Source organism: Aphelocoma coerulescens, chromosome 13 (genome assembly GCF_041296385.1).
Source record: "Aphelocoma coerulescens isolate FSJ_1873_10779 chromosome 13, UR_Acoe_1.0, whole genome shotgun sequence".
NCBI lineage: Eukaryota > Metazoa > Chordata > Aves > Passeriformes > Corvidae > Aphelocoma > Aphelocoma coerulescens.
Window position 1 is genome coordinate 12,725,188 of NC_091027.1, and position 25,783 is coordinate 12,750,970.

The 25,783-nt window shown below is 38.6% G+C and overlaps 1 protein-coding gene across 8 annotated transcripts in view; it reads right to left on the reverse strand.

Annotated features, from left to right (window-relative positions):
* The window catches only part of LOC138118303 (uncharacterized), a 234,410-nt gene that overhangs the window by 24,595 nt on the left and 184,032 nt on the right, over window positions 1–25,783 (reverse strand). For 2 of the 8 annotated variants that reach the window (XM_069029208.1, XM_069029211.1), the window contains exons 9-10: window positions 18,470–19,005; window positions 13,291–13,346 (exon numbers count right to left, since the gene is read on the reverse strand). The exons of 1 other annotated variant lie outside the window; for it this stretch is intronic. In XM_069029208.1, the coding sequence (XP_068885309.1) occupies window positions 13,291–13,346; window positions 18,470–19,005 (592 nt within the window). Of the gene's footprint in view, window positions 1–676; window positions 779–7,601; window positions 7,906–8,044; window positions 8,566–13,290; window positions 13,347–18,469; window positions 19,006–25,783 lie in introns of those variants that run through there. 5 more of the 8 variants (XR_011155084.1, XR_011155085.1, XM_069029207.1 and 2 more) reach the window with 4 other exon arrangements.

Genomic DNA, 25,783 nt, shown 5'->3' on the forward strand with positions numbered 1-25,783 from the left:
GTGGATGCTAAAAAGTGGGAACAGAGGAATTTTCCAGCTGCTGAAGCATTTGTGAAGTTTTTCCTTTCTCATGCTTTAGCTGAGAAACAGTGAAAGACTTCCATAAACTAACTCTCTATCTTGCACCTGCAAGGTCTTGTTTTGGTTCACTGAAAAAAAAATTTTGAAATAGGCGTTGTAGCATTCAGCCAATCACTCTGGGGGGTGTAGGGTCAAGCACCCAATAATGTCATTTCTCTATTGCAAACCAAGTTATATAAATGAGGTGATAATTAATTAAATAATCCCTGTTCGTCCTGGACCTGAATTTGTGTCGTGATTCTTGCCGTCCCTGGGGACAACAGCGACAGCAATGTCCTGCTCCATAGATCTGAAATGTTGGAACTGTTTTGGTATTTGTCTTATTACATTATGTTCTTTATCAACTCATTGTCTTCCTTCCTTCCTTCCTTCCTTTCTCCTTTTTGTTCACACTAAATAACCCCTTTTTTGCAGAAACACGTAGTTAAGATTGTTGTATCTAGTTCTCTTGAGGGGTTTTGCACCTGTGAGCTGGCAGAAGGGGGTTTTACCCCTCGTGTGCCAACCCAAAGAAGCCTGGAGGTCAACAGTGAAACCCCTCTGGAAGGCAGCACTCAGTGCCCAACACACAATAAAAAGGGGCAGAGCTCCTCACCCAAAAGGGGCTGTGTCTTCCTGTCGCTGTTAAGCAGGCACGCAGGAAAAGGCAAAGAAGAAAGAGAGGGGACTCTCCGTATGTGTTCCAGCAGGTTTATTCCTGTGAAAAGGCAGAGACGAAGAGCCCAATTGGTAGGAGGGTCCAGGGATTTTATACTGGGTACAGAATAGGCAGAGAAAGGGATCACAGCCAATGGGATAGGGGCAAGTAGGCAGGGTTGACAGGAAGGGAACCAATGGGAACAACACATAGGCGGGACTTAGGGAAGGATCCAATGGGGCGTCGAGGAACGAAGAACTTTCTAGAACTGATACATATTAAAGAAGGGAAATGAAATACATAACCTCATACATAAAACAGGGAGGGGAAAACATTAACCAGTTGGGAGAAAACATGCAAAGGCAGAACAAGGGAATCGTGGGTTCTCACCATGACTGAAAATTACATGTTAAATTTGAGTCACTGACCAAGACAGCTGGTTGTCTGAGTTCTCCTCAGGAGACAGAGTGGCTGGAGCCACTTGCACTGCCACATTCTCTGAGAATCTCAATCAGAGACTTCTCACTGACTGCAGTAGGGGTTGAACCAAGCCTTATGAATAGATTTGAGACCAGGTCTTTCAAAGATATTTTTACTTCACAAGCATTGCTTCTCATTCACAAAATGGAATTATTTGATCCTGAGAATGTGTCACTTCTTTCCAGAAAAATTATTACATCTATACTCAAAATAGTTACAATAAAGTAATTGTTTTATATAAAGCCCATGGTAATTGAACTGTGTGCTGCTGATAACTACACTGGAAAGAAAAAAAAACTGAATTGCAGAATTTCCTCTTTTGTATCAAATAGTTCAAAGGCTTCTGGATTTTACATCATAATCATGAAACTTCTGTCACCCACAGGCTTGTGAAGAAGAGTGACTCACTGAAGAAACAATTCTTTTCTGCTTATTGAGCACAAACATATGTTTCATACTGGAGACTCTTTCTCACACTTCACGATACTCCCAAGAAAATTTTTGCACCTTTACGCAGTAGCAACCCTGCTTTTTACCACTCTGAAACAAGTACCATATACAGTGTATTTGTAGTCAGAGAGAATCACAAAAGAAAAAACAATAGATTCACCAATTAAAAAGTGGAAGCATATAAATAAACCACAAAGGAGATACAAACTGTTATTAAAAGAACTGACAATTAACAGTATTTTCACTGTTAACAGAAACAAACTTCCTGCTGCAGAAGTGGTGGCTCCCATTCATTTCTCCATACATTCTCAGAAAGTCTGGTTATTGTCCTGTTGGGCTGGGCAATACCCTGAGCCCATTTCTCTGGAATCTGCCATTTATTTATACAGATGAACAGATGTGTCTCCTATCAGAAGTCATAACTGTTTCTCAAAAATTCTATTACCTGCTGCTTGACTAAAGATTTCTTGATACATTTATGATGGTGGGTAAAAAAAGTGGGTCATGGACTGCTGCCTTTCCAGCCACCAGTTCCACAGAGCATCTGAGTCAGAGGTCTGGAGCCACCAGTCTTTACAGCTATTCATCCATCTGTCCACCTCCCACTGCCGCAGACACTCTACTCTCGTCTTTCTCAGCTTCAGGACAAGAATTACAAAATATCTCCAGTTTATGTGAAAGGTATAAGGATCCTTTTAATGTACCTCAGCACAAGGAATATCTCAGAAGCACCACTTAAACATAGTGATATGTTCATTTGATTTTAGCCACCACTGTCTTTCAGACCTTTTTCAAACAGGTTAATTCCTGTTTAACTCTTCCCAATATGCCCTGCCTCAGTAACAGATCTGTTACCATTGATACTGACAATACTTGAGCCACTCAACTGAACTTTGTCCAAGATGTTATTTTGTCTGTGGGGTTTTCTTTCAGGACCTATACATACAAACTGTAGCGATACTCATTGTGCATAATAATATTGATTTCTGCAACACCTGAGCCAAAGGCTTGTGAGAGACACATACACAGATGTTTGGTTGCCAGCCCATCCCTGAGTGATCAGGCAAGAATTAATGGACAGAAGCAATATATGGCAGGAGCCATAGTGAATAAAATATGCAGGAGCAGTAGTGAATGAAATAATGCATGAATACATTGGCAACAGTGATGAAGAATCTTCTTCCACCTGAGAAATACAAATAATAAGCACATCTTTTCAAATCATAATGGCTTTAGAGCACTGTTTCAGAGGCAGTGGTCCACTAATCTGGCAGTTCAAGAGTTCAAGTTCAGTTCATTGCCCACTGAATTAATGCATACCTTGAATTATTCATCGTATACCAGGAAAACAGCTCTCCATTAAGGAAACATCTGCATGGGGCATAATATTGCCTGCCTGTTCACCTATATTTGCTTCCCAGATCTCATGCTGCAAAATGTCTGCTTCTGTTTCTTCTCAGCAACCTTCAATGAAGGCTTTTATTTTTCTGGTACACAGATTCCTGAAAGAATGACCTTGAGGGGATGGATGCAATGAAAGAATAATCCCTAAAAAAGCCCAAACAAAAGTGTAGGGAGAAAACAGGTCTTTCCAGAGGAAGTTTTATAGCTTTTTAAGTAATTTGAGATTCAGTGATGAATAATACAAACAACAAAACTGGTCCAGGTGCACACAGAGTATTAGACTCTTTCTGAGAAAGTGCTAGTTCATGCAAGAACACATATACTATGAAACTAGAAGAAGCTGAAAGTCTCTTACCATGCCAAGAATTTCTCACCCCTCGCACTAACTGCTGATTAATCAATCCATCAGTTAACTGGCTATCTTTAGATTTGTTCCAAAATGCAAAAATACTATCTTAAATATTACACGGGAAGCTATTACTACAAAAACAATGCCGTAATGAGAATAAAGCAACTTGTCACTTGAACTCTCTTTAAATTTTTCTTGTCATACACTTCCACAAAATGAGGCATTCCAAATTTGCCAAATGATCCAGGCAGCTCTGCCAATTTATGAGTATTAATCCTAACATACCTCCCATGAAGTATTAATCTTATAATAAATTACTGCCCAATGGTACTTTATCTTGTACTTCATTTATATCAGTTAGATTCCTTGAGTGATCTGCTCCAGAATGAAGGTTCTTGAGACAAAAACTCTAATAGAACAGCCTCAGTCTTGGGATTTTATTTTCCCCTGCTTTTTCTTTAAATACTGCTTTAACATAGGAATTAATCCTTACGCATCACCATCTAATATACTCAGGGCAGTATGTTTTTTCATTTCCAAATGTTTCAGAGACAGATCCTTGTTCTGCAGATATGTTTATGGGGTTACCTGTCCCACCCAGTGACCAGCATCAACTGTGTCACCCCAGGGAGCCCAGACATCCCTTTAACCAGGCCTTATCCTGCGCTTGAAGCCTGGGGAGTCACAATTCTCTCTCCTGTGGATCATTTCCAGAAATACTAATTTGGTATGCAGCTGATGTGGGCAGGAAGGCCAGACACACTGGGCTGCAGTTGGCCTTTCTTCCTGTCAAGGCCGTTGCATTCATTTTAATGGATGTTCTTTGTACACAGGGTAGAGATCATGCTGCTTTTACTGCAAAGGCAAAAGGATTCACTAATTATTTTGGTTATTCATTACCCTGCTGAGACAAATGTTACAAAGAACAAAACGCAGAATGCTAATCTGGTGTGAATTTTGAGTATTACTCAGGGAATTTAAGCACTATGAAAAGATCTTGTGGAATCAGAAATGCTGCCTGGTAATAATAACAGAAGAAGGGACTTGTTCTCTAATTATCAGACATGAATTTGAGAAATTTTTCTTCCAAGGCACCATGACTTTGCAGTTCATTACATTCTCAATGACTCATATAATGAGTATGTCCTTTTAATTGCTCTGTGTTGTCTTGACCCTTCTATTAGGAGGATCATCCATTCTTTCAAAGATAGGGGTTATTCTTGTGTTCACAGAGTACTGCCTTAATTGAAGTGGACTTGCTGCATCCAAATTCTAGCAGGTAATGAGAATCCAAGGGAAGAGCACAGCTACAGAGACTGGGGAATAATCCAGAGTGGGAGAGAGAATCTTCTCAAAGTACAAAAGAGAACTGACAGAAAGAACAAATTAAAGGAAGATGTACATGAGCACCAGAGGGTTAGACCTTTCAATTTTTTTATTGCATTGATATCACAGGTTTAGTAGCATATGGTGGGGTCTTCATATAGATACGCCTGTAATAAACTGCGCTGAGTCTGCTTCCCATGGGAAGATATTAGAATTTGTAAACTGGACAGTCCTTTAGTGTGGAAACTGACAAGCTGCTCTGGAAGTTTCACAGAACTTGACTTGGACACAATCACTTTGTACCCTTGAGAATTTGATTAGTACCCGTGAGAAGTTTTAACATCAACAGAAGCAAGAACCCAAAACAACAGATGAAGAATGCACAGCTGCACTGGGGAGGCTGTTATTCACTTTGTTTTAGATGGGTGTGAGTTGCAAGTAACCAGTAGTTTTGTGGAGTGTTAATGTAGAAGCCAATGGGGACACAGGACGAGTGCCAAGAAACTGTATAAAAGAGGCTTTGTAGAATTAAAGATGCTTTTTGCCACTGCCTGGAGTTGTCAGTGTATATATGTGTCGTGACCCACCTCAACAGCGACACTTTACCACTTCTCACTAGAGTTATCCATAGAACATGCACAAGTCAACATATAAAACATCTTTTAGAGGCACTAAATCTTAGGAGGGCTTTCAGTATGTTTCAGTACCAGAAACATGGTGGTATTGCTGACTGAATGCCTTCAAAATAGTAAGCAATAAACACTCAAGTTACACATGCAAATTTCATGTTCCCTGAGACTTTAAAAATTCCAGTCCAACTAATTTTCATAGTTAGATCTATCAGTGTGAGTTGAATTGGTACCATCTTCTGTTTAAAAGCTGCTGCAAATCACTGATTTATACAGACACTGAATTCTCAGTATAATGAAAAATCCTTTATGTACATGTTGAACGGGTCAAATTTTATTGACTTAAAAGCCTTAATAGTCTATTTTGACCTTGAATTAACATACTCAATCAAAATGTGAGATAAAGCATGTTACCATGTCAGCCTACTGCTTTTTGCTGGTTTCCTTTAGCACTGACTCATCTTAGAAATGGTTAAAAGGTTAAAAAGTTCTGACTGCTGAAACTTCTCACCCTGTTAGTGAAAAAGATGTTAAAAAGTTCAAAGCAAAAGAGAACATGAATTTACAGAGCAGCCACTAGCAAGCCTAAAATCTCGGAGTTAATCATAAAAGCAGAGTATAGGAGGACTTTTTGTATTTCTGAGAGACGTGTTAAATCTTACCTAACTGGTATTATCCAAGAATAAGAATGTCTAGTCTTTTTGCTTAGCATCACTTTCCCTAAAAAAAAGTCCTTTTCACATAGACCCTGGAGAAGTCTTAGCATATGCATTCACCTCTATGGTTTTGTTTGCTTTCTTCTATCAAAAAGGAAAAGTAGGCAGAAAACTTACTAGTATTTCATCTCTTAGCTTCTGATAACCTTCTAACTTGTTAACACTAAACTAATAAAGTCCTGCTAAAGTTTGAGCTGTCTGAATAGTTTTTTCTAGGACAGAGGACATAATAGGAGTTGCACGTTTCATTGTCAACTCTATCTATTGCATAGAGGCTGAAATAGCAAATTATGAAATGGATTGTCTTACATTAAGAAATCTCAAGAGCTGCAATAAAAACCATGAGTACTACACTTTAGAATTCAACTTTCTAATCTCTTACAAGCATTAACTACCTAAAGGTATATACGATGTGCACTTATTGTGACACTGGGACAATGATGCAAACATAAAGTCCACCAAGAGCCAAAACGATTCAGTTTCATGCAAAACATGATTTATATAAAATTTTTACTCTCATGGATTAAAAGTATTGAAGCATAGTAATTAATGCTAACAGTGATTCATCAACATTGCATTTAGAGGGTGTGGAAAGATTTATTTATGGTCTTCTCCCAAATTAGCCGCAAAGTGTTTTTCCAAAATGCAATTTTACACAACTCAGCAAAAAAACAAAAGAGTGATTTTACTTGTGATTATATTGAATTTTTTCACTAAATGTTAACGAATTTCAATTGTCTTCGCTAATTTTACTTCTTAATTATGGCACAAAATGAATTTACTGTAACTGATTAAAAATTGATTCATCCATTCTTTAGTGAAAGGGCTAGTCCCAAATTCGTAAATGAGAATGGGCTTATTTAAAGTGCAATTTAAACTTTAAAGTGAGAAAGAACTAACAGTCATTTTGTATAGTTTTAAATTTTCAAGTAGTTCTTAATATTTTTTGTGTGATATATGAATACAGGTAAAAGGGAATGTTCTTTCACTAAGAATCCTGATTATATAACATTTTCATTTTGGTTCTGGGGCTACATGTTTCATGAACAAATTAGCATGGTACTGCCAACACAGTCCTTCTTCAAGTATTAGTAGTTTCAAGCTGGGCTTCTAAGAAAAACAGAAAACATCTATATGGAGTTTATTTCTGCTTATATATGTCACTACTGAAACAGAGTGGCCACATAGAGGAAATCCTTATTACAGGAAGTACAGATCAACAGTGACGCAATGCGCGTGGTAGGGGGTGGAAAGAGCGTTGTGTCTGTCCTGATCATGTCCTTGTCTGAGCAGCTCTGGGGGGTGCCACGCAAACACACTCAGACACACTCTGACACACAGTAGTAGGTGGATACTCGCAGCCACTCACACACACTCAGAGCCAGACTTCTGCAGTGTCGCCGAGGACAAAGAGGCAGGAGAGGTCCTTTGTATGGAGTTCCGAGGGGTTTATTGGGGTCCCCGCTCGAAGGGATCCAGGGACAAAGAACACAGAACACTGAGGGGTCTGGGGTTTTATCTAGGGCAGCACTGGGGCTGGGAAGAACATCAGAAGCCTATCATCTGGGGGCCAAGGGGTGGAGAGGATGTGGGGTGACAGGACAGTGACCAGTGGGGAAGGCGAAGGGTGGATCAATGGAACCGGGAGCCAGTGGGGTATCAAGGAAAGGAGAACTATCTAGAATATGGACTTAAAAGGGGTATAAGGGGGTGGTCTTAGACCTCTGAGCCTGCCCACCAGCAGACCTCCACTGTTTTGTGGTCCTGAGGCTCCCTGGCCAGTCCTGTGGTGGACTCAACCACTGCAACACAACAGACTTGCAAAGTGTAGCTCTGGTGGGAGAAAACAAAGCATAGTGTAGCAACCCCTGCTGTCAAAGTATTTTGAGATAGAGACAGATATATATATATATATATTTAATTAATTAATTTTCTACTGACACTGATTTACAAACAGTGGAAGCAAGGAACAAGAAGAAGGATAATTCATATCTGCAACTAGTCTACACTGTAGTACAAATATTAACATCGCGCTGTGTAAAAAACTTAAACAAAAAAAAGGTCTTCATTTTGGTCTAAATAGAAGCTTGTATTTTAACCTCACTGAAAAGAGGCACTAGCAGCTACATATAAAAACTTAATTTAGTAACATACAGAAATAATTCAAAAATTCCTCACAGTGGGAAACACTAGATCCTTTTATTAGGTAACCTGTGCAGTAAAATAGAGGAGCAGGGTACAAAGTGTAAAGACAGAATGACATATAGCAAAATTCTTCCTTGGGATAAGCCAGGCCTATGAGGTTGGGGGCACAGGTTCCTATAACTGGTTCATCCACAGCTGTTTCCTCAAAACCTCTCAGAGACTCTGGAGAGCTCTGCAAAACTCAGTGTCAGAATTTGTGCCATGGATTGTGTTCCATGTGACAACGAGGGTCATATTTCTTCCTTAATACCATAAAATGCCAGTGCAGAAAGTCAACTGAAGCAGAAGCTACAAATGAAACAAGCAGTCTTTAGTTCTCTATTTTTCCTCAGAGGTTTGCCCCAGACAGTGAGAACTGTGCAGGGGTTATTCCCTTTTCAAAGCCCTGTTCACTCCAAATCACAATTCATACATGTTTCTTTTTATAATATAGTGCTGTACCACTGATGTTACAGTGAAGTGCTGCTGCACATATCTTTACACACTATTTTTTCTTCACTGAGGCCAAATATTCAACTTTGCAACTACTGCTGTGCATTGTTTTTATACACATGAATATATATATTATATAATGAAGAATCTCTTATTGGGAGCCTATCACTCCTATGAGACTGAGCTTTCCAAACAAAATACCTTGGATATTTTTGAGCATCTTCTCCCAAGACATATTAATTAAGTAATTTATCCTTGAAATACACAGAAATTTCATGTCACTGCTTTCCTGCCCATGTAGAAGCCAGCCTTCAGCATACCAGATTTATGGCAAACAGCTGACACTGACATCAGAACAAGACATTCACACAAAAAAACCTCCAAGGAAAACAGTATAACACTATGTGTTTGAACAATTATGCTCTATATTATTCCTCCTACTTCCAAGTGCCAGATTCTGTTTACCTTCATTAAATAAATTTTAGTATTCATGAAAGCAGAGGAAATAGATGTATGTATATTTAGGGAGTTATGATCAATTTTGTCTGTAGATGTTATGATATGAGATGTAATCTAATTGAGTAGATGTAAAATAAAATTTGAATTTTATATGCATTTTATTTCAATATCCATAACACTGAATGTTCAAGAAATTTTCATAAATCTTGGCATTTAAACTTTTAAATATCCAGTTATAGTTTCTGTTCACAATTCAGGGTTCCTTCTGTTCTGTGAGGTACATTTAACAGGCAGCCAATTTGATTTCTGTTTGCTTGGCCACATAAATTGCAGGAGATAGGTGTTTTTGAGAGATTAGTTCTATACATAATCACTACTCCACTTTCTTATATATGCACTCTCCTAAGCGGCATAGTCAGCAGGATGCCTCCTGCTGTGGTGAATTTTGTCTGTTCACATTGGATGGTATGTTTATATCAGGTCTAATAAGTAACCACCACTTGTATATCTATGAGCATTAATATTTTTTTTTAATTTAGGCTTTTGGAGGAATCAACCATTCAAGATTCCTTAGAGCTGTCCCAAAACACTTTTTGAAAACATGTTGTTTAATTTATGTGGACTTCAGAGTCTGTAAGTAATTACATTTATCTGCATGTCTGATAAATTCTCCTGACTGCAATTTACAAATGGTCCATCTACAAAGGAGTTTCTACCAAAACCTCTACAAGAAATGCCTCTTTAGTGACTGTGGAGCAGTGATGTGGGAGTTAGCTATCCAGCCAGGGGGTCATGTGTACATCTATACCTATATGCATATACCTACATACATTCACATACACACACAAACACTTTTTTATATATATATATATATATACACAACACACCCCTATACACATATATACATGGATTTTGTAGACCACTAGCTAGCAGAATAAAATTTGGAAATGGGAAGGAATCAATGTGAACATGGATCTGTGAATCCACCACAGTTTTTTTATTACTCTTAGATTTTTCAGTTTATTCAAGAAAGTTTCCAAAAACACATATGGAATTATGCCTCTGTTTTACTCACTTGACATTCATTAGGGTTTAGGGGATTAAGTCCATCAAGCTCCAAGGAAAAATCCCTCTATCCCTCTGCCAGGATTCATACAAGGCTGCTCTTCTAAAGAAATCCCAGTGGGGAACTTAATAATGTCTTGGCCAAGGGGTAAATCTCTTCAAAATTCCACAGCAGCTCATGCATACCAATGGAACTAAAGCATGATATAGGGTCTTATTTTCAGTGAACACTAGAGACAGCTCCACAAATTTAAAAATATAATGAAATCAGCTTTTCAAATACCTTGGCATACTTTTTTGTATAGTTAGCTAATGGAAAACAATCATGATAACAACCTGCACATTTATTAATTATACATTCCAGAGAAAAAATTTATTTTAATACTATGCCAACTGAAACCCAGTTAGGATTTGAAATCTTACGAGATATAATGATATACTGGAACAATCTTGATTACAGGGTTAATTAGAAAACAAGTAGTTTATTTTTATCAAAAATTAATAATTCATGCAACTTAATTGTTAGATAATTATGATTTTGTCTGCTATATGTATTTAAAAATTATAAAACTGTGCTTTACAGCTATGATTTCAAGTATTCATTTTACTTAAAATACATGTCAAAGGATTGCTGTTAAACAGCTGTCAAAAATCTAATGCAAATGAAAATACTGCTCATTTAAAACAAAACACAAACACAATCCTACTAAGTCTGAGTTTCCAAGGCTTCTATTTCTTGCTTTATCATGGAAAGCCACAAAGAATTCTCTTGAGTTAATAGTCAGAATAAACCAGGACCATAAGCAGTCAAGAAATTCAGAGAGGCTCTTAATAAAGTTGAAGGCTCCAGACAGGAGCTCATGAGCTTTCCTTCAGATTTAATTCTATACGTCCTTTTCTTCATGCACATGTGAATAAATGGGAAAATTATTTCTGTTAGCTAAATATCCCATTTAAGCAGAAATGCAATCATCATGGTAGGTAAATATTGTGTGCACACTCTCTAACTCAATTTTCTCAGTACTATTTAGATGTGCTCAGTGCTTAAACCTGATAGAAGGAAAGGTTGTTTGTAATCTACAAAACGTATCAACTTATTTGCCCCTATTTTTCTGGCTTTTATTTCCCAAATAAATTAATTAATTTCTCAATTTAAGCTTATGACAAAGAGCACTCCCTTTCAGAACACCCTTTCCCTTTGTCTCTCTTGTTTCACTTATACCAGTCACAGCAGTTGTTACCTGGAAAGAATTTTTGGTAAGGGCCTCTCTGTGCTCCATGGGTGGGACTCCATATGACTCTAACACTGCCTGCTGAGTTTATAGCACATACCAAACAAAAACTGTGCATTGAAATTACCAGGGAGCATCACAGTCTCTCTTGAATGAGAAAGTAGATATGCTGACCATCCATACCCAGCAGCATCATAACCAGGATCATGGTGTCATGTTGGACATATTACATCCCATACTGTCTAAATATGATCAGCACTAGAAACAATGCAAAATTTATATGTATCTACTGAGAAGCAGTTAATGGAATTTCCCACAGGAATCATAGAATAATTTGGGTGGGAAGGACCTTTGAAGGTCACCTACTCCAAACTTTCTGTGTTTCCAGGGATGGGGTATTCTCCACCTCTCTGGTCATCCAGTTCCAGTGTTTTGTCATCTTTATTATTAAAAATTTGTCCCTTGTATCACCATCCAATGATAGGACAACAGAAAAAGCACACAAATGGAAGTGCAAAAAAAATCTAGTTAAACATTTGGAAGTGTCTTGCTATAAAACTGATCAAATACCAGAAACAACCATAGAACAGGCTGCCCAGAGAGGCTGTGGCTTCTCTGCCACTGGTGATGTTCTGAACCCCACTGGACACAGTCTTGGGCAACCTGCTTAATTGATTCTGCTTTGAGCAGGGATTTCAACAAGATAATCTCCAGGGGTCCCTGCCAAACTCAGCCCTCTTGGATTCTATGGTCCTACGTGTTTTTCTCGTCTTTGTAACTCCAGCCAGCTCTCGTATTTTTTTGGAGCATAAATATTTAGGGACACAGTTCAGTTTAAGTTTATGTTGTATCTTCAAAATTACAGAATTTGCCTTGCTGTTCATACCCTATATTTTCTAAGATGCTTAATGTCTTTGTTAAAGTGAAGCAATAGTGCATTTGTCACACTGCCATGCACTAAGTAACTATTTTAAATCGGTGATGTTCACTGCAGAAAGTGCTAAAATGACTACTTTTTCTGGATTGGAACAGAAAAGAAAAGCACATATTTGCAAGATAAAAAATATGTTAATAGAGGCCTGTTTATGTCAACACATAGTATAAAGTGATGATTAAACAAGCTTGCACATACGGTAAATGAAAATTATACACAAAATCAAAATTCATGCCTGTATCTGTAAAGATAAATTGAGCACTGTGTAAGTCTAGGGATGTTTTTCCTTTCTTTTGGATAAATGTCTACTTCACTTTGAATGATAACATAATGTAACTAAAAACAGCACTAAAAGCAAGAAATACCAAGGAAAGCAGGAACAAACTTAATGCAGCAGTCTAAACACCAGAAAAAAGAGTTTGCAATAAAGAAAAACAGATTAAAACAAGCTACTCTGTGAGGAACTAGAAAGCAAAAAATGTCATGTGCAGTATCTGTCATTAAAAAGGAATATAGGAACCATAAATCAGAGGTTTGGAAGCATAGCTGAATTAATTAAATTTCCCTTCACCCCCAAACTGATCACAAATAAACAAGGAAACTGAAAAATATAGTTATGCCCAAGAGCTGGTATGTGTTAGTCCAGGACAAAACATGCCAAACTAATTTTCTAATTTTCTTCTCTGACACAGCAACAGGTCATTTCAATGAGGAAGAAATATTGTGTATATCAATTTTTGTAGAGCTTTTGACACAACATATTCTATTAGGTGAACCAGGGAAGTACAATCATCAGAAAAGTAATGAAGAATAGGTACAAAAATGTTTGGGATAACCAGGCTTATGGAATTACTATTAGTGGTTTACTGTGAAATGGTAAATGTTACTCACCACAGTTACAGAGACTCATTCGGAGCTGTATTCTATGCAATATTTTCATTACTAATCTAAAGAAAGGAAGAGAGAGTACATTTATTAAATATGCACCTCCCACCAAAATAAGAAAGGCCCTATGTACATTGGGGGAGAGGTCTAGAACTCACAGTGGTCTTGACAAACTGAAAAAAAAAAAAATCTGACACTAAATTGGTAAAGACTAAAACCAGACTTAAATTCCTTCCTAAGTGAAGCAAGAGGCAGGAGTATCACACCATTACAAACATATAACAAAATTAATGTTTTAAATGTTTAGTTTTAAATGCCCATTTAGTAAACACATATAACATAAAAACATACAAACCACAGTGCATATGCATACAAACGTACATACACACAATAAATAATGTGAAAAAGTCCTTGTCACAATGGTTCTCTAGTCACTGTGGGCAAGGTTTCAGCAAGACTAGTTTTGCCTCTGTGAAACAAATGAAGCTGTGCTTTAGCAAAGACATGGACAAACTGAGGTAGATAATCAGAGATTTAGGAAGCATAACAAAAGAAGGAGCAAGAGCAGGGAATGCTTCAATTTGATAATTACAGTAGATAAGTGAAAGACTAAAGGGCTTAAACTACACTAACACACCAGTTTAGAGACTGAGGAAAATCTCTGGTAGTAATGAAGAAAAAGTAAAATTAATTGCCTAGAGTAGCCATGGCATAGTTATCACTGGAGGATTTTATAAACAATTATACAAACATTTGTCAGGAAGTACACAGCTGTAATTTATTCTGCCTTGAGGGTCTCCCAGATTTCTTCTCCAAGATTGTGCCATCCAGAGTAGTCATTAATTTAACAGATAAGGTACTCACACAAAATAAAGGTGTTCTGGTATCAAGTTTCTGCTCTTACCTAGACAAATAAATATTTAACAAGTGCTTTGGCCCCTGACTTGCATGCTGATCATCTGCATCTGACATGTTCCAACTGCTGAATTACCACTGCACTGGGAATCTCAGGTGTTCTCTCATTTCCTGTTTACCTACAGGAAATTTGTGCAACTAGACGACAACAGACATCTATGAATTTTGTGCACATTCTTGTAGTTAATCAATTTTTCCTCAGTAAAAACTATTTAGCATGTGATTCTTTCCTACTTGACTTTATGCAGCTTCCTGCATTCATTTGAATCTCTTGGGATGGGCCAAACATCTCAGTTGGTATGTCCAGAGTTTAGCTAATTTCCTTGGACTTGACACACTAACTTTGATATAGCTACACATAGGTGGGACGAATCCTCAAATTCAAAAACTGCTTACCTACATTACCTTGCAAAATTAAGAGTGTCATAGTTTGACCTTTAACATTTTCAGCTTCCATTTCAGCTCTCATCCAACAGAGATGATAGCTTGACACCTTGAAGTTATTTTATGCATATTCTGATTGTATTAACTATTTTTAGCTGTCTTTTTTAAGTGAAGTGTGTGAGTAAGCACATTTTGCCAAACTGCAATGTTCAGCAATGCTTTTAAAGGCATAAGCTCCTTTGAGGTTTAATTCAGTCTTTTCCCAAGTAGTATGATTTCAATCCAAACTCCAAAATATCATCATTTCACTTCATGTTCTCAAGGCAACAAAGCAGCTAAAAAAATAAAAAAACCCAACCCCAAACCCCTCGTTACTTCAAACTTAACAAGCCTCCTCTATTATTAATGTGATGTAAAATTTTTCCCTGATCACCATATTCTGAGCATACCTAGCAATGACATTCCACCCTTTAGCTAAGAGCACATGGCTTTGAATGGAAATAGCTTAGAGGCTTCCATTATTTTAAGTTCTCTGGGAATGACAGCAGTGCAAGCTATGTAATGTTTGCTGTGTTCAGGCCATGCCTTGCTGTTCTGCAGAAATAGCTGGGCTGGGTCCTGCAGATGAATTCCTGAGCCCAAATGCAATTCCCAGAACAGGCTGCTCCTCTTCCCTGCTGCAAAGTGGATGCCATGGACAGGCTTGTTGAGGGACAGCATGTGGAGGCTGATAGAGGGAGGAGAATGCAATTATTCCAAAGTGATGAGGAAAGGCAAATCCAGCACATAACATGACTGATGCTAATGAAACCACTAAAATATAATCGCTGCCTGGGTGGGCGGTTTAATAAGGATCAATGAAGGGAACAACTCATGGCAGTGCCAGATCAGTGGTAATATGGGAACACCAAATGTGAATCCACCAAAAATCCTATACCATAGAATTTTACTGTAGTAATTCTACATGAGAAAATAATCAAGCGAATACAGAGAAAAGTTGACTAAATCTTTAAAACTGATTTTTAAAAGGAAAATTTAGACAGGTTCAAATATGAAAACTGTGAGGAGAGATAAGATGGAATTGGGTTGTGGGCTGTGGGACTTGCCTGCAGTGGCACATGGTGGCACAAAGAAGCATGTGGAAGCACAAAGGAGCACATGGCAGCACAAAGGAGCACATGGTGGCACAAAGGAGCACATGGCAGCACAAAGGAGCACGTGGCAGCATAAAGGAGCACATGGTGGCACAAAGGAGCACATGGCAGCACAAAGGAGCACGTGGCAGCATAAAGGAGCACATGGTGGCACAAAGGAGCATGTGGCAGCACAAAGGAGCACGTGGCAGCACAGAGAAGCACATGGCAGCACAGAGAATCACGTGGCAGCACAAAGCAGCACATGGAAGCAAAAAGGAGCACATGGCAGCACAGAGAAGCACATAGAGAAGCTCCTCCACTGGACCCTGGCAGGAGGAGGTGTCATATGGAGAGGAGCCTGCTGGGAGCCGACAGACGGGTGAACAGCGCGTGATCACCCCACAGAAGGACACTTAGAAAGTGTGTTGTTGATGTGGCAACACGGGATAGGTCGTGTAGTGAGAATTACCATGTAAGGAAATACTGTGCCTTGGAAAAGTGTATAAAACCAGCTGATTTCTTTGAATAAACAATTCCGATTTCCTGCTGGTCTGGGTCCATGCCTCAATCACTGACAAAAACAAACATAATTTTATCTTGAGGTTCTCTGTTTGGCAGTCTAAGCCAGAAAATTAAAGGGAATCTTGTAAGAATAGTTCTGCAGTTCAATCAGTCCTGAGAAAAACCTTTAAATATAACTAAGACATAGGACAATCTTCCTTAAAAATATTAAACAAAGTAAAATTCCCTTCTTCTGCAGAACTATAAACATTAGTAAAAGTGGAAATATATAAAGATATTATAGGATGATATTTTCATATTTCATATGGTGATGAAAACAATTGTAGAAACTTGAGGTAGTTTTCAAAGTAACTCCTTAACTGATTAATCTTACCAATATGCTGTCATCTATATATGCTGTAAGTAGCTACAGCCAGCAGAAAGAATGCTATTTTACAATACATATAACTCAAAGTAGCACCTTAATTAATTTGGTATCTCTTTTCACCATATATATGATCAGAATTTTAAATTATATGCTTTGTGTTTTTATCTAAAATTTGGTAATGGTAAATCACATAATGTGGAAAATATATAGTTTATGCAGGCATGCAACGCAAAGACAATTAGAAACACCCTAGTTTGATTTCACACAGCATAATTTTGCCTCCCTAGGCAGTGATTACTTTTTAGTGGTTTCATTAGCATCAGTCTTAAGAGTTCATTATGATTTTTTAGATTATTCTTTTCAAAATAAATTTCCCCTAATCAGAAGTACTTTTTTAGTACTCTTCCACATCTCTGGGTTCTTAAACATTTTATTCTTCCTTGGTTATACTATTTTTTACCTGCAAAAGTATTTTTACTGACACAATTCACTGCTTTGCCTGATCAGTGACATAAACTATGCTACAGTCTGTGAACAGGACACAGAGGCAACAGCCAGTGGGGCAGTTACGATGTGCTACAGCAGCACTGTGACAGTGCAAATGTTCTCCAGTCTCTGGCCTTGTGCCACTGTACATCTTCCCGGTGGAAATATAGTCAAATGTCATAATTCCAGCTTGCTTCTTCTCAGTCATCTTTTACCCCTGCACACAGAGCACCTGTGGAGAGGCACAGAAGCCAAACCAGGCTGGCAGGACCAGTCTGTGCTCGCTGACCTTCCACAGGAGATAGCACCAGACGCTGAAATTCCTCATGGTGTTTTCTAGCCCAGGTAAACAGCATTGTGTTTCTAACAGAAATGCTACTCCAATGTGAAGTTATAAATAAAATAATCTGAATATATCCTACAACACTAACACAAACAGAAAGGCTTCATTTGCTGTAATGACGCACCTCTGATCAGCATTTTAACATCTCATGACTGTGAATTCTTTTATGTAAAAGTAAAAGGGCATCATTTCAAGCAAACGTATGCAGAAAACTCTTCAATTTATGTTACTGTCTGCAAAAATAATGCTTTAGAAAAGCTCTTCATCTTCCTAGATACTCTTAATGACATTATTCTTTAATTATCTCAGATGTAAATGTTAGAGAAAGGACTAATTAATTAGAAAGCCTTTTCTGCTAGACACCTGATGTCTAGAAAAATTAGTATTTGTTCTTTAGAGGGTCTGGGAACTGATGAAAGAAGTAATTTGAATTAGCTGCAGATAGTTCTCATTAGTGGATAATTAATTTTCTTCATATTTTGTCCTAGATTTCATTAGGCAGCAATTGTAAACATGTCCGTGCTAGTGAAAGAATGTCAGAATTCAGTTTAGATTATGACTCCTCAGGAAAAAAAGAATGCAACAGCAAGCATAATCATCAAGCAAAACCAGAAAGAAGAAACTTATTGAGAATTCAAAGCATTATTTTGTACCTGTTTAAATAATTTCTATTGGAAATTAAAGGAATAGGACCCTCATCTCTGAAGGTAATCTAAGACCTATGGGACTTCCAAATAGCAAAGGCAATATTCTGGTAATTTAACCTGATAGCTAACCTGATAATGAAGTAACAGGATGTCTTGGTTTTGAAAGACAGGTGCCTGCTAAGGAAGGCAGAAGCCTCCCTTGAAGTGGCAGATATAACCCCTTTCCCTCTGAGTTATTATAATTTTGAAATCAAGGGCCTTTAGGCAAAGATGTGGGAAATAGGAATTAACAGTTCTTTACTATATATATATATATATATAGTATATATATAACCAGTCAAACAACCAACAATAACTATGACAGTAACAGCAAACAATCACAAACCCAGTCCCAGCCTTCTCGGCTGTCGGGCCCTTTCCCCTCGGGTGCAGTTCCGCTCGCAGCCGGCAGGGGCGCTGGCGGCTCCCGGTGAGCAGGGCAGGTGCGATGGTTCCGCCACGGCTGCAGGGGGCGCTCCGGAGTGAGCTCGGGGAGCACGCGGCTCTGGTGCCCTGGGATCCCGGGGAAGGATGGAACAAAGGCTTCACAAACCGCTGGGCAGCCGATCCTGGACTGTCGGTAACAGCAGGCTGGAACGGCAGGCTGGAGCAGCAGGCACAAACACAAATCCTGGGTGGCAGACGAGATGTATCCAAAAGGGGAACCCCCCGGGGGTCTGGGCAGGCAGGGTGAGCACGGCTACAACGCAGCGAAGGCTCGAAGCAGCAGCGGGGCAGGGCGGCCACAGCCCGGCCTCTAGCAGGGCAGGGAAAGCGGCTTTGGGATCCCGGTGTTGTTTCCAGCAGAAAGAAAAAACGGCCGAAAAAAGGAACCAGCAGCTCCTTTCTCTGCAGCTTCTCTCTCCGGACACTGAGAGCGAACTGAACCCACACCCAGGTCAAAAAAAGAGTAGTCAGGCCCTTTTGTCTTCTCTTAAGCATACAGCGATTTATCGTCTTAGTAACAGAATGGGGGAAAATTCCTCTAACAGAAAAAAACTAGATCTCTTAAAACCCCAACACAGGAGTAATAGTCTTAAAACACAGGATAGCACACTACATTTTCTTTATTTATGTGTTTTTACTTTCAGTGCTTAATGTAAGAATTTATAATACCAAGACATTTCTGTACTTGAGGGGAATTTTTTTATATTTTCTTATTTATGTGCAGAGAGTAAAATTTTGTCTAGTAAAAATTACGTAATATTGTACTGAATATTTGTAATAAACATCCTTAATTTTTATCTTGAAGACAGGCACTATGAGAGATAAATTCTGATTGTGACAAAAACTGAAAATGGGGTTTCCAGGACATATCTTGTGGGAAAAATGTGATTAACAGGTATCCTACCCAAGCATTAATTCAATGAGTGATAGTTGGGATATAGCACTACTGATAATTCAGATTTAATTCCAAATTGTCTGGCTTCTGACAACATTATCAGCAATGCCTGCCCTCGTTCAGTTGCTATCCTCAGAAATAACCTTAATGGGTAAATTAGACAGATGAAACCTTGCGCTGTGCAAGTTTGTTTAACTGATCATCTTGTGTGGAGATGGGGATAAAGGATGAAGGAGGAGTTGTACTGTTGCTTACACCAATGAGGAGGTAGACCATGAAGTGGTAAAGTATTTACTGATCAATCATTGTATAAAACTAAGTGCTGTAAAATTTTCTTGGGATAAACACAAAGGATTTACTTCACTTGAGCTCAGAGGATCCAATTAAAGTCACTGGGGTATACTTAGGCTTATATTCAAAGATTTTCTGGCTCTAGATCATTTTTATGGATGCCTTGGGCCTCCACATCCTGAAGAAGTGATTTTTACAGATTACCTTGTCTCACACCAGCCATCCAAACAAACATGACTGCTAGTGTTTTTAAATGCCTGTTAACATTCAGTACAGTATTGACTAGACTCAGTTTCAGACCTGGAATTCTTCTCCTTTTTGGTTTGAAAGAATTGTGTTCAAAAAGTCTCAGACATCTACTACATATGAAAACCCCCAAAGCTGCAAAAGAGAACTTAGTTAAAAGCAGCTCATTCCTTAACAATTGCTTTAGAAAAGCAGACTTTTTCTACCAAAAAAAAATAGACTATTTACCCAAAGAAAGATAAGCAAGAAGATTTACTTTGAAGGAAGATTATTCTTATAAACCTGAAGGACAGAGGAAGTTCTACAGATTCCTGCAGATACATGGAAATTATTTTAAAAGAACTACAATGGCTTCTTGAAGGATAATTATGCCAACATTGGAACAGCAAGTGTAGCTTTCTATGCCTACACAACATCTGTCTCAGGCACTGAAATAACCATATTGAAAACAACAGAATGCACCTGCCTTCAGAAATAAAATCCAACCCGAACTATTTACAATATTGTCTACTTTATCAAATCAAACTCAAATAAAAAATGTGATTTCAACTAAATTGATCTTCATTTCACCATGGTTTCAGTAAAATTGTGCAGGCCTTAGATTTTAATGAAATAAACCACTTAACTGCTGACAACAATGACACTTCAGTTTTCTCAGCACACCCTATTTAAAAAAAAAAACCACGGATAGAAAAGGTAATTAGGATAATTTATTGGAAAACCAATTTTAGTGAAAATAGACATACTTTTTAAATGTCAACATAATTTATTATGTCAAGTAAGGTTTGGAATTAGTAACATAACACTACTTCCAATGAAATCTGATATAAGACTTCCACAGCCTTTATTAAGTCAGCTTTAAGCCACAGGAGAAAGACAGAAGATGGACTACACCAGAAGATTAAAACAGATATAAATGCAGCCTTGCAGTTTGCAAGGAGACACTGGAAGAAACTGGGCTGCAAAGCCACACTATTGCTGCAAATAATTTTGAGCTGGTCTAGGGGAAACTAAATCTCTCACTCAATGAAAAACTTTTTGGCACAACTCTTGGAACTTACACAAATCTCCCCAAACTTCAGCCAGTCATAGTATGCCAACAAAAAGCAGAAAGTTCTCAGATTTGTATGTTTGTTTTAATGATGCTTCTGTGATTTAAACATGATATAACATGGCTTAATTTTTCCTGAGCAGAACCTTAAGAAGGGCAGTACAAATTCTTTTGTGGGGAAGGACAAATTCTTCAGAATTAAATTAATCCTCTTATTTAAATGTCTTGCAAATATTTAAGGAAAATACATTGCTGTCTTTTCAGGGAGGGGATAGAAAGTGTATTAATAGCAAATGTGTTTTTCCACTCTGCAGTTCATTTTTCAATTCTTGCTGCAGACAGCAGTTTCTGCCTAACTGGGTTCAGGATAATTAACAACTCTACTAGATTTAAAGGGTAAGCCACTAACAGATGCACGGCCACAACTACATATATACATATGTGTGTATGTATATATATATATATAATGTGCAAATAATTTTATCTATCTCTATATACATAACTTTTAAAATTATTTTAACCAACTGTGCATTTGTCATAGCTGACTTTGGCATTAGTTATCTGTTGCGGTGCGAGTGGCTGTGGCCACTGTGACCCCAGAGGGAACAATGGCATCCGAGTCCTGGTGGTCAGGCACTGATGTCTGAGATAACCTCCTGCCTAGGGCAAGTTCCCACAGCTCTTTGCTTCTTTAATTTGATTGTCAAGAGTTGATTGGCTACTGTTCTCTCCTCCTAGTTTTATGTATAATTTGTAAATATTTATCTCTTTAATTGAATATGCATTAATTCTGGAAAGTTCTGTGTTACTCGATGCCCCATTGACAGACTGTTTCTGACCCCTCCTACAAGTCACTCCCATTGGTTGCTTCCTTGTTGGTTGTTGCGGTGCATGTGGTTGGTGGTTGCTGCAACAGAACATTCAGAGGAATGGTGGACAGGCCTCCAGAACACAGAGGTCTGATTCTTACCCCTCAGTTATGGTGAGTTCCCATATGCCTAGTGGTTCTTAGATTACATGTTTCAAATTTATTGGCTCAGGAGTTCTCCATCCAGTTTTATGTATAAGCTCATGTTTATGTATTTCCCTTAATTGCCTAGGTATTAATTCTGGAAAGTTCTCCCTTCTTTGATGTCCCATTGGTTGACTCATGTAATCTCCTCCCTATCGGGGGAAATATTGAGGAAGATTGTGGGAAAGGGAATATTGTGGAAGATTGGCTCCGTGAAAAAGGGCACATAAAACCCCTGCGGTTTGATTGCACGCATCTTGTGTAACAAATGAAGTTGCAAAAAGCTACGGTTGTCCTGCTTAACAACTGGGCTTCCATTGAGTTCTTACTGCTGAGCTAAGTGTTTTATTGCAGAGTTAGCAAGGTTAGTCTTTGGCAGTAAAACAATAAAATACTGTTGGTTAGAAAAGACAAAGAAGAAAGAGAATTGCTGACCACAGAAGAGGAGCTAAGAGGGGTTAAGAAGTCAGCTAAGACTACGTGAACCACTTAGAATGCGCCTTTACGAATATTCATAAGCCTATTATCGATAGTATATAAGAAACTTTAGTATGATTAATAAACGGAATCCTGCTGACCACTCATATTGAGCGTCCGGGCTTTCCCTCCGTCGTGACACCTTCCCTAAGTTATCCCCATTGGATAGTCCCCTGCTGGCTCCTCCCCCTTAGTCAATCCCCATTGGTTGTTTCCCTTTGTTCCGCCCCCTTTTCCTGAGTATAAGAACCTTGGACCCTCTCATTCCTTTTACTTTTGTCCCTGGACCCTCCACCTGCAAGATACCAGCTGGAACCCATACAAGAGACCCCTCTCTCTTCCTTTGCCTCCGCTGACACCTCTTCGCTATCGTTGTTTGGGGCTCGCTCCTTGTGAAGGAGCCGGCCCTCTCCGCTTGCTGCAGCAGAAGCCAAGAATGTCTGCAGCTGGGCACCATGCGACCTCAGGCAGCCCCAGTGGTGTCAGTTGGTCCCTCCCCTATCTCGTTGCCTGATTGGCTGTTACCCTTATCCCAGCCTTTCTTTCCCCGAGTATAAAATCCCTGGACCCTCTTATAAAATTGGCTCTTCGTCCCTGGACCCTTCACCTGCAATAACCTTAGCTTGTGGAACCTATACGGAGAGTCCCTCCTGCTTCTTCTCCTCTGCTGACGCCTCTACCACCTTAGCCTAGGGCCTGCTCCTCCGAGTGAGGGGCTTGCCCCTAAAATCGCTGTGACTCGCCTGCCAAGGGCTGTCCACAGCGCAGCATTGTGCCACCCTCTGAGCTATCCCTAGGCTCGGCATTGCAGTTATCCTTCCTTTTTTAATCATACTACCTTTATTTGGCATATTTATCAATTTTACTTGAAGCATTTTTTCAGCTTCCAGAATATTTTGTTTACATCATTCGATGAAATGCAAATTATTTTTATGGCTTTGTCTTTCCATCAGTATAGATTTCTGATACATACTGACTTTCATTGATATAAGAAGTTATTTTTTAATAAGAGATGAAGATATTTTGTGATGATTCGAATTCTTCATCCATCATTCTTTGGTAGGCCATAACTATTTTGTCTTCTTCATGATGCCATTTTATTTTTCTCTCTTGATAAGCACTGGTGTTGAGATCCAATTGAGAGTGAAAACACCATATAGTTAATTGCAGTGAGTTTCTCATGACTAAATTTTGGAGTTCATGATAAGCAATGAGAAAATGAACTGCATTTCAGCTGGGACTTCTAGACAAATTCAAAGGAATTAGGCACTCAAATATTACTCATTTTTATGACTTTCTTGTCACCACTGGGTCTTATCACTCTCTGTAGTTTGAGCCTCGCCCAGATCATAGTCAGATGAACTGTAAAGATTTGCAGAGATTTCAGTCAGTCATGAGAAGCTTAAGAGAGTGTGACACCCACTGCTGAAGCACTGTGCCTCTCATTGACAAGGCTCACGTGACTCCGCAGCAGTTCTGCCAATCCCACCCAGAGCTGCAGCTGCCCAGCAGGATGGGCTCCAACACTGGCAGCTTCGGAGGCACCACAGTAGGCAAGACTTTACCTCTCAAAACTACCAGCAAATTCCCCAGGCAGATAACACTGACTGCAAATCATCCCCAAGTTTCCTTAGCCTGCTTACTGAATGATCTTTCCTGTGGTTGTTAAGCAGTGCATTGATTAATGAGCGAGCACCTTGTGCTTCAGAGATGTCAGACCTGCACTGCACAGCTCTTTGAAACTGCGGCCCAGTTGCTATGGCTACAAGAATTTCCCATAGGATGGCTGCATTTAGCTGGCACATCCCAAACACCCAGAATACTAATGAAATGGAAGACTCTATCTATCTGCACTGCAGTTCAAAGGTGTGTTTTACAAATCTAAAATGCTCGCACTTAGTCAACTACAAATACAATTACCTTATTTCTCAATTACAAAAACAAAACACCAACAACCCTACTGTCTTTGCAGAAACCTTTTCTCTCTCTTTGCCCCATAACTAGATGTCATTTTTTAATGCAATTTTTTAAAAAGCAGAGTTTAAATTATGTGTCTTAACAGAAATAAGTATCCATTTTCCTAATATTACAATTAAGCAAACAAAGGTAATAAGGACTTCATATTAGCTATATGCCAATTTCCTGTGGGATCAGAAAATACAAAACTGGATTTAAACTGAGTTTTCCTCTTTTGGCTGAACTATCACTGGCCTTTGAAACATAGTTTACAGAATCTCATGTTGCTGAAATTGTGACAGACAATAATTAAGTAATTATCTAACAAAAAAAGTCTTCCAGTGGGATTTATTTCTGATCTTAGGTCATAAAGTGAGGCACTACCAGTGCCTCCACAGATGTAATGCAGGACTAATTGAATCCTGCTCCATTTTTGTGAGATAGCACATTAAATAATTCTCGTAATAGGTACCCTTCCTGTTAAAGGACCCCTTAAGTTCACACAACATACATAGACAGGTGAGATTCATGAACACTGGGATGATGAAACCACCTAACCAATAAGTCAAAAAAGTCTGTCAGACATATTAAATGGAAGCGGTCAAATACCCATTTTCATGTCAGATATTTTTTGATGTGTATTCCCAGACTTTTACTTGGTTTTCACATGTGTAGAAATCATTGCACCATTTCCCACAGTTCATGTATCAAGTCTGCAATGGAAAACATAATCTGAAAACATAATTTTAACTAGACAAAATTTTAAATATCTCCTATTCACATATAACTGATCACTGGAAGAGAAGCTTCCATCACTTTCCATTCACTTGCCATTGGATCAGATTTTCAACCACTGGATCTCAATGCATGCATAACTTCTTAGTTATACATGGAAAAAAAGGGTCCCTGCATCAAAACAGAGCAGTTGTTGACAGAAAGATGAATCCTAGTCTCTTTTGGGTTTTTTAAAACACCACATGCATAAGGGAGACTTCAGCAAGCTTGTGCAACATCTTGAATGACCTCAGTTTGGATTTACAGTCTGTATTGATTAATATGTACCGATTGAAACCACGCACTGAGTAAAGAGAGGTATCTGGAGAAGGTAGGAGTTATGTTTTGAAGTATTTTCTACTCTGTTTTCATGAAGAGTTGAATGAATTGTTATACTAAATTGTTGAGGCAAGCAGAAAAATACAGAGCAAGAAAAAACGGTGACCTGTAAATAATCTATTACATAGGCAGATTCTGAAGAAAGAGGCTTCACAGTTTGATATTTGTCAAA